Genomic DNA, 12,359 nt, shown 5'->3' with positions numbered 1-12,359 from the left:
TCATCATGTTGATGCTGATTGGGTGACGTCACACCTGTGCTGCATCCCAATTTTGCGCACCAGCCTATCAGCGGGCACCGGTTTGATGCAGTGGACGGGATGAGGATCCTGCTGCATCACTCTCCAATGACATCACCCTGTCCCGGGCCAAAATGCGGGTTGTTGCCAAGCACTTTTGATCTAATACGTGGCGCATAGGCCTAGCTGTTAGTTTCCAAATTAAGGAAATACAGCTTAATTGTCGATAAATACGTCCCCTCTCAATATAACCTAGGCATTGCCCATGTACCTTGCAGTCCTGAATCTGCTTCAGGTGTAGCCTATATATTGTCCAATAGAGGTCAGTTTGGAGCTTTGCAACTATACCGTCCACAACGTTCCCATCAAAGACAGGTTACTTATTTGTTCTTATTAATCACTTGTTTAGCAGAGACAGGAAAATCCTTCACCTAGGAGCACGTTAGCCATGTATTGCTTTATTGTATGACATCACACAACAGGAAGTTGTTAAAATCAGAGTATTCCAAGCAGAGAAATCTTTTGGCAGCATGAGTGAGTTATTTTGGTAGGTAGTATGGTCTTAACATTTAAAGATCAAATCAAATTGTATTGCTCACATACACATTTTTTATCAGATGTTATTGTGGGTGTAGTGAAATGCTAATCAATACAACTATTTACTGAATCAAATTTAGGGGATGACTTTCCAGCACAGCAGTACACCAACATGAATCCACAATTCATTAAGAATGTGAATATTGATAAGTGATTCATTACATACAGAATTGACACACTTTATGCCCTTGTCATTTCATTATCTTGGGTTAGAGGACATCAAGTGGTAAAAATAAATAAAACGAGAACCTTTCACACAAACACCTCAAGATTCAAGAGGTGGCTTGAAAATTGTCTGAATACCAATTAACTCAACCAAGACCCAGAATGCATCATTGATCAATAAATAGTGAAGTTTATTACGACACATATGGCTTATATACAAATGCATTATTCAAGTTAAAACAAAAAAGGGAAAATTTAAAACTGGTAAAATCCATGTTTTTACATTCATTCATTCATTCAAATCATGCAAAAACAGAAACTGTTATATCAGGATTATTTCTCATTTCCGCAACATAGTTTGGCTGCAGTGGGGACAATTTAGGATGATGTGAGTCATTTGATCAGTTGAGAACCATTTCCAGACCCCTGTATAATAGCAAAACCTATCAATGCACAGCAAATCATAGTCAGTTTACATAACATCAGCCTGCTTTTCCATCTCTAAATGCCTTTTCTTTACAACTGTATACTCAATGTATTATATTGTCCATCTACTTGTACTGTTTTAGTATAGCCACTTTCCAAGCCATCACCCCACTCTACCCATAGAAATAGAATGAATCATTATACTTCTGACTAACCATACACCATTGCTGGTGCGGATGTTGCTATTACATATGAAATCTGAGACTGTAATGTAAGGTTGCAATGTGTTGCATTGTGACATTTTAAGATAAGAGTGGTTGCAGTTCAAGAAATGTGGGGTGAGAAGTATTGCTACAGCTGCAGACAATATACTCCAACATTTGTACGATTGACCTCTTATGTTGTTCCAGTGTCAATAGACTATCGTGCGTTAGTAACACCATCCTCACATCACAGCTAACCAAATGTACTAATCTGACTTGACAGGAGTACAGGAGACATTATGGTTTGAGGCATGAAGTCTATTAGATATTAAAAGAAGCTAAGAGACTCATACAGGGGTGTAATGAAGTTTTACTTGATTCACATATCCTTTCTCCACCGTGCTTGAATTTTCTGGACAAGGTGTATGTAGTATTAGGAATGAAGACCACAGCAACAAGTATATCTTCTTTAACAGTGTGCTTATTTACCAGGAAATAACCAGAGAATAAACAGAAAGTAGGTTGTTATACTTTTAGTATTTTTATATCCATAGAACTACATGACGGTGTGTGTTGTGATGACTACTGTATGATTAGTGTACAGTAGAGTGATCAGTGGCTGCTATTGCATGATACATAATACTTTGGTCACCTCCAAAGCCATTGTATTTTCCTGTTTAAATATATATTAAACACACTGTAAAAGACTGGACTCCATGGCATTTGAAAGGGACAAGATGTCAAAGATAAAAAATAAAAAAAAGCTCTACATCACAATAAGTGATGTTGTATTTGTAAACAGTGGTCTAACAACAACACAGATCTCATCACAATCTGATGCAATTGCCTGACCAGTGAACTGACAGCCACCATTTTGTTTGCCCGGTATGTACTATTGTCAATAGTCAGTCAATCACAGACGTTGGTAAAACAAGACGTTGACACTAGACATTTGGGTTTTTCAAAGAAAAAGAAAGCTCTTCATATATTTTTGTTTTAATTAAAATAATCAGAGACATTTGTTGTAGTTTTTTCCAATAATGACGACAACATTTCGCTATCATGTCTGTATTGATTACAATGAAAGTAATTCAAGTAAATGGTAGTTAAGTTTTGAAGTAAAAAACGAACAAAAACAACGAGGGATAAGCCTACATTTCAAAACGCAACAGAATTTGAGTCAATATCACAAATATCAATTTTGCATACTTTGGTGAAGTTTAAATATTTTCTGGTATATTATTTGGGAAATATACTACAAATATTTTTACGGCACCAAATATGCTAATTACATGAAGAAAACACACAAGATGGTGGCAATGACAGATGCATTTGTAATGAAGACAAAATCCTTTTGTCATTCATGTGTCCATTTCAGAGAGATAGCTCAAGTGTTTTTTTAGGTAACATTTGAACATCACCTCTTTGTTCCATGGAAAAGTTCACATTTTTGTTTACATGCTGTCCCCGTAGCGAAGATTAAAGTGCCACTTACATTCACACAAATAATGTTAACAGTGCCGCCTATCTTTATACACTAAGGACACCCCCCCCCCCCCCCCCTGAAACAATAGCAATATTTTTTTGTTTTTGTGATCAAGCGCAACATCAGTAGCACAACAACAAACTACGCAATTTGACCTAGAGTATCACATTAACAAGATCCAATTGCATACAGTACAATTCATGAACGTTTTTAAGAGTGGAAACAAATGTCCCATGAAACATTGATATAGTCTGTAAATTCTCAAATGTTTCACTTACAGGACCGTAACGTCAACAAGCACAACAAAGTCCTAAAGTGCCAACAGACCTCTCACTTATACCACGTCACCGGTACAGCTCTCCTTCTCTCAACATAAACAGTCCATTGTCCTTTTAAACGTATGAACATGTCTCTTCAGTTCACGACATTCTCTTTCTCTAGTACCTTTTCATACACCCATGCTTGTATAACACTAAGGACTGAAGTCTTGAGATGTTTCGCTTGTCATTTTTAACTCATTGCATCATACATTAAAACACCTCCAATACTTGGGGCAAAACTTTATTGCCCTTCTTTTGGTTTTTCATATTTGGCAAATTGCTCTTTTCCCTACACAGATTCCATTCAGTTTCTGAGAACTCATTTCAGCGACAACAAAAACAATTGGGTGACACTCTAAACTCGGTTTAGATATCTGGCACTGTTGACATTCAAAATTCTGCATTGTATTCTTAAAGTATTTTTTTTTTCTACATAAGGCAAATGTACATCAAACACATTGGGCGTACATCTAAGTCTGCAATTGAGGCAAATGTACAGTCAAATGGTTTTTAGTGGTATGTATAGCATCTCCAACTAAGCATTGGGATAAAGTGTCAGAAGAAGTCAAAGGGAGTTTTGGCTGGTAGTATCTCAGTCTAAAATGACACATACAGATTCCCCCAACAACAGCTGTGTAAAACGCTGATGATGTCACTTATTTACAGTTCCACACTGTGGCAGAGTAACCACTCATTACTGTCACCGCAGCACAGTCCTCCTGTCCTGTTTTCTGGCTGTTCCCAGTAAAAGGTGTCACAGAGATACACTCGTCCCCATATCAAGCTGTTCCCTCTCCTGTCTGTCACCTATATTCTCCCTACAGAGCAGCCAAAATGTCTGAGGCCTGATCAGCCAGTTAATGACTCCATACATGTGACCTGGATGTCCAGGGCTTCTTCCTCCACGAGGGAGGGGCACACCTCCTTGTTCCAGAGGTAGAGCCTTGGATCATGACGACGCCACCCCGTTGATGACGCGGTTTTCTGAGATAGTGCAGTCCATTATAGGGAGGATACCCGAGTCTATGGGGGAGGAGATGGTGCAGTCCATTATTGTGGAAGCGGTGGCCGCCTCTGTGGTCTCAGAGTCTGTTACGTTGGGGTGCTGAGAGTCTATGACAAGCGGAATGGTAGAGTCCAATGAAAGGGGTTGAACAATGTCTGTGATGGGGAGAGTGGTAGAGTCCACAGTGGGGCTGTGAACAGTGTCCATGACAGGGGGCATGGAAGAGTCCACTGTTGTGGGGATATGACCTGAGTCATTGGGTGGTGGTGGTAGTGGGCGGATGGGGGGGTGAACAGGGGAATGAGCTATGACAGGGTAAGCGGGAGAAACAATAACATTATTAACACATGGGGATGAAGAGTCCAACTCTGGAGTATGGACAGAGTCTGTGAGAAGGGGAATGGTACGGTCTGATGTAGGGGGAAGAGGAGCGGGGAGTTTGTCATCTAGAGAGTATATGATCGGGTCTGTGGTTATGTGGTCAGCAGAATCAATAGGAGTCGTACAGTCCACCATGGGGGGAGGGAGAAAAATGTCATTGATGACAGGAGTAGGGGAGGGTGTTGGAGAGGGGGGTAGAAGGTCAAGTACAGGGGGAGTGGTAGAGTTCAATGTAGGGGTGGTTTCTATGACAGGGGGAGAGTCCAATGTGGAGGTAGGGGGAGCTTCAATTACTTCTGGAGCATCCAATGAAGTGGGGGTGGATTCTATAACAGGTGGCGTGGAAGGATCTACTACGGAACTAGGGGTGGTTTCTATGACAGGTGGAGTGGAAGGATCTACTACGGAACTAGGGGTGGATTCTACGACAGGCGGAGTGGAAGGATCTACTACGGAACTAGGGGTGGATTCTACGACAGTCGGGAGTGAGGAAGATCTACTACGAACTAAGGGGGTCGTATTCCTATGGATCAGGGAGTGGAAGGATCTACTACGGAACTAGGGGTGGATTCTATGACAGGGGGAGTGGAAGGATCTACTACGGAACTAGGGGTGGATTCTATGACAGGGGGAGAGGAAGGGTACAATGCGGAGGTAGGGGTTGAATCAAGTACTGGCGGAATGGTTGATTCCAATAAAGAGATGGGAAGAGTTTCAGTGACAGGGGAAATGGTTTTGACCAAGATGGATGTATGGGTATCTTCTGTGAGGGGGTCAGTGGTAACGTCTTTAGTAGGGGAGGGAGCTGTCTCGTCATCAACAATGAAAGTGGATGAGGGGGAAACAGAATTAATGAGGGGTATATCAGTGGAGTCTTCAGTGGATTTGCCATCAGACTCATGCTGGTGTGACCTTAACGTCCTAGTGGAGGGCGCCGAAATATCAATAGCCGATGGTGCTGTGCGGTCAACAGCGGAGGACGCCGTGAACTCCATTGTGGAGACGGCGGTGGCGGCCGCCTCGTGCAGCGGCGTGTCATGGACCCGGGTGTAGTCCCTGTTGCTCTCCAACTGGGACAGGAGGAGGCGCTGTTCGCCAGGCTTCCTGGGGGGCAGCAGGGGCTGGCGGGTGTAACACTCCCCGTCGGCCAGGGTCTCGGGCAGGGGCTGGTAGCGCGTCTCGGGGAGGAGGAGAATGCAGATGATGCAGATGAGGGTGCAACAGGCGAAGATGATGTGGTGAAGGAAGTAGCCCTTCTGGTTGTGGAGCTCCATGATGGGGGCGGTCAGCATGCCGAAGCCAGCGCTGGCGAGCACCAGGCCCAGACCCCCACCCCTACGGAGAGAGACAAGGACCATCATGTCAGTAATCACTTTTTAAGCCTACACGTCTAAACCAAATCTCAAACCCACCCTTGCCCCCTACTCTCTAAGCTCTCATGTAGATTAGAGAGGATACAGACCACCACCCCATACAGAGATAGTGACTTCCTAACTGATGTTCCTTGTCTATCTCTGAAGAACATGGCTACACCTGATCCCAAACCAACCTCCAAGCCCCACTGTCTTTAAACCATATCCATCCTGTAGAAAACGTGTGCCCTGAAACCTCTGCCATTTCCAGTGCAATGTTCTACTTTGTTACATTCCAAGTCTATTCAATTTCAATGCTTTCTTTTATATTCACATTCAAGCCCCTACTATTCTCATTTCCTTATGCAGACGCACGTGGTCTGTGTTACTGACATGTCCTTGCCATTTTACGCCCACAGCAGCAGAGACTGCTGCAATACCATGTAACAGCATCCTGCCAAGGCAGTAACCTCATTTCTCTCCTGTCTGCTCTGTGACTGGCCACCAGGTGGCGATCCACAGTCACTCTTCAGGCAGTACAGTGCACCATACCTTACATAACACAACACAGCATCATGATGATGATGATCCAAAGCTGTGTCAGTTTGTCAAGAGAGGGAAAGGCTAATTCAAAACCAGGCTGATCTGTAAAAGAGACCTCGGTCTCAGCATGACTCCCTGTCAAAATAAAGGTTAAATAAATTAATAATAATATAAAAAATATGGATATTGAACTACACCTTTATTATGGTTGTGCATATAACAAGAGATCCACGATCAAACACTCATTTTAAGTGCTTATAGCAGGGTAGTAATATTCTGGTGATATCCTGGCAGGTCAGAGAACCATGAACCTCTCTATTGAGATCAAAGACTGCGACTACATTCTATTAATGATAGTGCTCATCATAAAACACAGGCTATTTTCCCTTCACACTACGTGATGACAGCAACCTTCAAAACTCCACACCTTTACCTTCCTCCAATTCCAGATGTGTATACAGTATGTTTTTCATAGCTTGACAGAGTGAATGTTCTGTAAAATGTTATAAAATTAACCAGACACTGGACCCAACCCATCTCTGAATAAAAGGGGAAGAAAATAGAACCCTGTTTTTGATTTCCATTAAGCTTTCTCCTCAACCCTGGCCTGCACATATCCTGACTGACAGCCCCCTCCGAAACCTATCCCTCACCTCCCCCTCGTCCCCCCTCTGTGGTACGCTCCAGTGGTCCGTTCCGAGCCTGTGGGTGGACTTACCTGATGACGGTGGGAGTGATCTCAGCGCAGAAGAAGATGCTCAAGTTGCTGACAGCGTGGGAGGAGAACATGCCGATGATGGAGAAGGCGATGGAGAAGTTCTTATTCAGCGTATCCGAGCGCTCTGTACAGACAGACGACAACACACGAGTCAGCCATTAAACACGACTCAGTATTAAGTTGAGATGTGTGTATCCGAGTACTCTGCATAGCAAGAAAACAAACATAATAAATATCCAGCCATCATACAGAGAGAATACATTCTAATGTACTGTAGAAAGGTGAGATTAACTCAAAAGAAAAATACTATATCTAACCCTGAATGAATGATTCTCATATGAGAAGGCTCCGTGCACTGATGAACAGTACCTAATACATTCTCCTAAGAGCAGGTTGTTATTGAAGTAGTAGGATGATCCTATTAAACGTACTTAGACTGTTACATAATTCCCATGAGGGTATGTTGTTGTGCATCCTGTATGTTGTCCATCACCCTGACCATGTTATCCATTTAACTAAACTAGCCATGAAGGATTACGCTGACATTTATCTGTCTGATCCTCAGCTAAACAGCAGCAAAACAATCCTAGAACTCACACGGTGCTGCTGAATGAAACATGTTAAAAATTGACAGATGATCATCTGATAGTGGTCTCATTTGAGTTTGTTGCTGAATGAGACATGTTTAAGTTGCCAGAAGAGCATCAAACTGGTCTCAGATTAGTTTGTTGCTGAATGAGACAAGTTTAAGTTGCCCTAAGTGGATAATCTGAGGCAGAACTCAGATCAGTTTGCTGCTCCTCTCTAATCCTCTGGCTGTCAGACAACAGGCCACGCTAATTTTGCTGCCAGGTGGAGGATTAGGGATAGAGAGAACGGAGAGAAGAGAGGAGCTAGATAAACACACAAGGGGAAGAAGAGGGCTAGAGGCTAGTTAGGTTAGCTAGGGTCAATGAGACCGAGCCAAACAGAGAGGATCATCAGAACAAAGCAAGGATCAGGAAGTGAAACACAGACAGGAAGACTTCTAATAGTTGTAAGAAGTTACATGAAGACCAGGCAAGATCAAAAAATGTTCTGATGAACGATGTCGATAAAACCATTTAACGTACTATAATACCATGCAGTAGTGTGGTTATTACACAGTCAACATCAGGTTCATTTGTTATAATGGAGTGTAGTACTACCAAGTTGTACAACTAGCCTACTGCTGGTTCCATGTGTTAGCTGTAATGTTTCACTGTGAAGGACAAGCAGGATGGATCTGAATGTGTGTTTATGCAGTAAACAGAATGCAGCTAGCTTGTCCTTGAGAGATGTATTTATTCCTTGATGCCTACGGGCGTTCTGAGCCACAGTCACATGGTGCCTGTGTTTGAACTGTCACTCATCATAGTCGGCAAACAGAAATGACACGCCATGGTTTGCGCTATCGGGATCTGACTGAACTCTGCAATGAGTTTGAGTTTGTTGTTCTTAGGGAGTGGGTGGGAGAAGGGGAGAGATAGGACAAGTCACAGTATTTAGGTCGCAGTGATAGTGAAAGCCCCCTTGTTTTTCTGCTACTATGTTGGAACACTGACATTTTCTAAGTGTCCTCCAATCTTACACAAATGTCAGAGTTCCTCCAATCTTTGTCTAATCATATCAAAGAAATCAAGTTAAGACATCTGCAGCTAGCCAGCTATCATAATGTGTTTCTAACGGCTTGAACCACATTTAAGACAGTAGATTGGTTATCAATTTATTGTGGAATTCTCTCATCTGCCTAGGATCTTGTTGGTTTTTTATCGAGCAGTTACAGTATTTCCAGTAAGCGGATTATAATGGAGTAAACAGTTCAGATCTAGAATGATGGGCTATTGATTAGTTAAGAGTCTAGTGTAGAGCAACTGCAACCAGGGAAATATGGGCTGAGTTCCCACAAGAATGAATAGGAGAGAAATCGATGGTTGTACTGTACCTATATTCAGATGTACACTGTATTTCCCCAGTACTATAGGAGCCAAAGGGAGAGAGAGGAAAACAGAAACAGGTTAATATGTAGTCAAATGAACTCTCTCTCACACACACACACACACACTGCCCACAGTGAGATTTCCAGTCACAAAAACACACACTGGTTACACCATAGCAATAACAAGACAATATGTTTGCTGTTTGAATGATCTCAAGGTGTATTTGTAGGTCTAGGTTAAATATATGTTCCCTCAACATTTAAGCAACTCTTTAAAAAGTACTAGATTTCGGACAACATCCGTCCTTGTTACACAGTAAAGAGACCACCTCCCACAGACCTACATTCAAACTCAACATCAAAACAACTATACAGTAGCTAACTATAAAGACTATTTCACCTCCACCCCCTGGAGGTCAGAGCCCCTGAGCACATGCCTGCGTACCCGGATGTCGGTAATTTGGTGATGATTAGGCCTACTAGCTGGCTAGACTACCTTACCTAGCAATGTTAGCTGCCACGGGCTAATTGATTGACTGACATAAGTGGAAAACTGCTGATGCACTACCACATTTCGAAATGAGTTAGAAAAGTAGAACCCACAACAGAAAAATATGTTTTTTGGTCAGGGGCCCCCTAGTGGCCACGGGGCCTTATACGCAGTGCATAGTTTGCTTATAGGAAGAGGCACCTGTGTGTGTGTGTGTGTGTGTGTGTGTGTGTGTGTGTGTGTGTGTGTGTGTGTGTGTGTGTGTACTATACCATATGCGTATTATACTGTAGGCTACTCACAGTTGAGCAGGCCTAGCTGCAGCAGTGATGCCAGTGCAGTGATTATCATGAACATGAGCAGGCCACCCCTCCTCCCCATCAGGGACACTGCCGGGCACAGTGCAATGCATGATGCCACTGCGATGCCCGCCATGGTGTAGTAGTCAGCGTAGAAGTTGTGGAACATGGTGGACTCGTGGGTCTCGTGGTGGTCCATCATACTGCGGGCAAAGCAATGGTGGATCCCATAGCCCGTCAGTCTGGATATAGGGAGAAAGGAGAGCATGAGGAGGGAGAGAGAGAGAGAGAGAGGAAAGGTAGATAATGAAAACAGGGATAATGGGTGTGTGGTAGTGCAAGAGAGGGGGAAAGAAGTAAGGAGATGAGTGTACAGAGGACAGAGAGAAAGAAAGAGGGATATTGGGAGAGAGGACAAAGAAAGACCATATGAGTTCAGAAGAATAAAACAAGAGGAAAGTGAATTTCTATGAAACAAAACTAAAAGCACACAAACCCTCTTGCTCGTCTCCAGTTCTCTCATAAGAACACAGCTCATGAAAAATGTATGGTCAGACTACAGCCAGGGACACTGTGCACTGAAATAGCCAGGGCTGTGTCTAAGTCTGCTGTCTACAAATGACTGGGTTACGTGAGTGAGGTGAAGCTTGTTCTGAAGGCCAATGGACAGAAAGACCGGCGGACAGATGGACAGACAAAAATACAGACAAATGGACAGGACTGCAAACAGCACAGAGACAGGAAGACAGAGGGATGGACAGACTGATGGATAGACAGACAGACAGACAGAGACAGGCATGCTAAAAGCACAGACGGCCACTGCTGGTTGATGCTGCATCGAGCTGACAGGTCAATAGTCCCATAATCACGGCACACCGGTTTATAGGTAGTTTCAGGAGCCAATGCTAACGAGTGTTACCACAATGACTGGAATTCTACAGGAATAGCCAGCATGCTAGCTGTTATGCTAGCTGTTCCCATAGACTTCCAGTCATTGCGCTATAGCAGTTGCGCAAATGGAAGTGAGAAACTTCCTTCAAACTGAACGCAGAGACAAACATGTTATCCACAAGTTCATCTGACTCTTGGGAAGTAGACAAAGGGCCTCATTGCCAAAATCCAGAAGTATCGCTTTAACACCCAGAGTCGTCTGACTGGCAGCTGCGTCATGGACACACGCACACAATACTACATGAACTCACACAGGAACACACACAAACAAAGATACTTACGAGTTCACGCAGAGGACCACAATGTTTTTCCACAGGTTCCTTGTCCCCACCATCTTCACAATACATGTCTTTTTGGGCTTCTTCTGAAGAGCTTTCTGCAACTCTGAAACAACGTAGAGAAATCAGGTAAATATGACCACAATGCACTCATCTACAGGCTGTACACAGCCAACCAAAGGGCTTCATCTAAGTCCACGTGAGGATAAGAGACTAAGGACACTTTCAGCTGCAAACTGATTCATACCAAGACATTTTATCACTTATCTCTGTTAGAAAACATGTATGACAGGGGGAAAGAGTGAGTGGGGAGGGGACAAGTGAGTGAATAAACAATTGAAAGAGGAATGTTTTCAGAAGACAACGCCCCAGGACAGCGCAGATCATAGCATGGGGCATGGATGTTTTGAAGTACGAGGTGTTGCTATGAAAACAAACCTCTGATTTCTTCATGTGCACACACACGTATGCACGTGACGGGCAACATTCCAAGTTTTTACTTAATGTTTCGCTCTATACAATCACGGAGCTTTGAAGTCATCCTTTGGCCTAGCGGCATAGCCATAATCCCTTGTGTAAAATTGGCCCTCAAACGGCAGGCCCTTTTCTGGGGTTAGTTATGTTACATTCAGTATGCTACATAATGTGTGTGTCATCTAATCTTTATCTTGACAGGGAAGATATATTGAGACCGAGGTCTCTTTTCAAAACGCGCCCTGTATAATAGAATATAAAACACAGTACCAGTCAAAAGTTTGGACACACCTACTCATTCAAGGGTTTTCTTTAACTATTTTCTACATCATAGAAAGAAATAACACATATGGAATCATGTAGTAACCAAAAAAGTGTTAAACAAATCAAAATATATTTTATATTCTTCCAAAGTAGCCAGCCTTCGCCTTGATGACAGCTTTGCACACTCTTGACGTTCTCTTAACCAGCTTCATGAGGTAGTCACCTGGAATGCATTTCAATTAACAGGTGTGCCTTAAAAGTTAATTTGTGGAATTCTTTCCTTCCAAATGCATTTGAGCCAATCAGTTGTGCTGTCCAAGATAGGGTTGGTAAAAAGAAGATAGCCCCATTTGGTAAAAGACCAAGTCCATATTATGGCAAGAACAGCTCAAATAAGTGAAGAGAAACAACAGTCCATCAATATCTTAAGA

At 42.9% G+C, this 12,359-nt stretch overlaps 1 protein-coding gene across 1 annotated transcript in view; it reads right to left on the bottom strand.

Moving 5' to 3' along the window:
- Positions 1-5,128: 5,128 nt before the first annotated feature.
- LOC111979363 (solute carrier family 22 member 23) overlaps positions 5,129-12,359 on the bottom strand; it is a 55,259-nt gene continuing 48,028 nt past the window's right edge. Inside the window, exons 6-10 of the mRNA XM_024009856.2 lie at positions 11,194-11,296; positions 9,965-10,203; positions 9,179-9,211; positions 7,216-7,339; positions 5,129-5,937 (exon numbers count right to left, since the gene is read on the bottom strand). Coding sequence (XP_023865624.2) covers positions 5,133-5,937; positions 7,216-7,339; positions 9,179-9,211; positions 9,965-10,203; positions 11,194-11,296 — 1,304 coding nt within the window. The 3' untranslated portion in view covers positions 5,129-5,132. The remainder of the gene's footprint in view (positions 5,938-7,215; positions 7,340-9,178; positions 9,212-9,964; positions 10,204-11,193; positions 11,297-12,359) is intronic.

This window comes from Salvelinus sp. IW2-2015, linkage group LG19 (assembly GCF_002910315.2).
Source record: "Salvelinus sp. IW2-2015 linkage group LG19, ASM291031v2, whole genome shotgun sequence".
NCBI classification, from domain to species: Eukaryota; Metazoa; Chordata; class Actinopteri; order Salmoniformes; family Salmonidae; genus Salvelinus; species Salvelinus sp. IW2-2015.
Note: the sequence above shows the minus strand (reverse complement) of the source record. Positions and strands in the feature narration are given on the sequence as shown.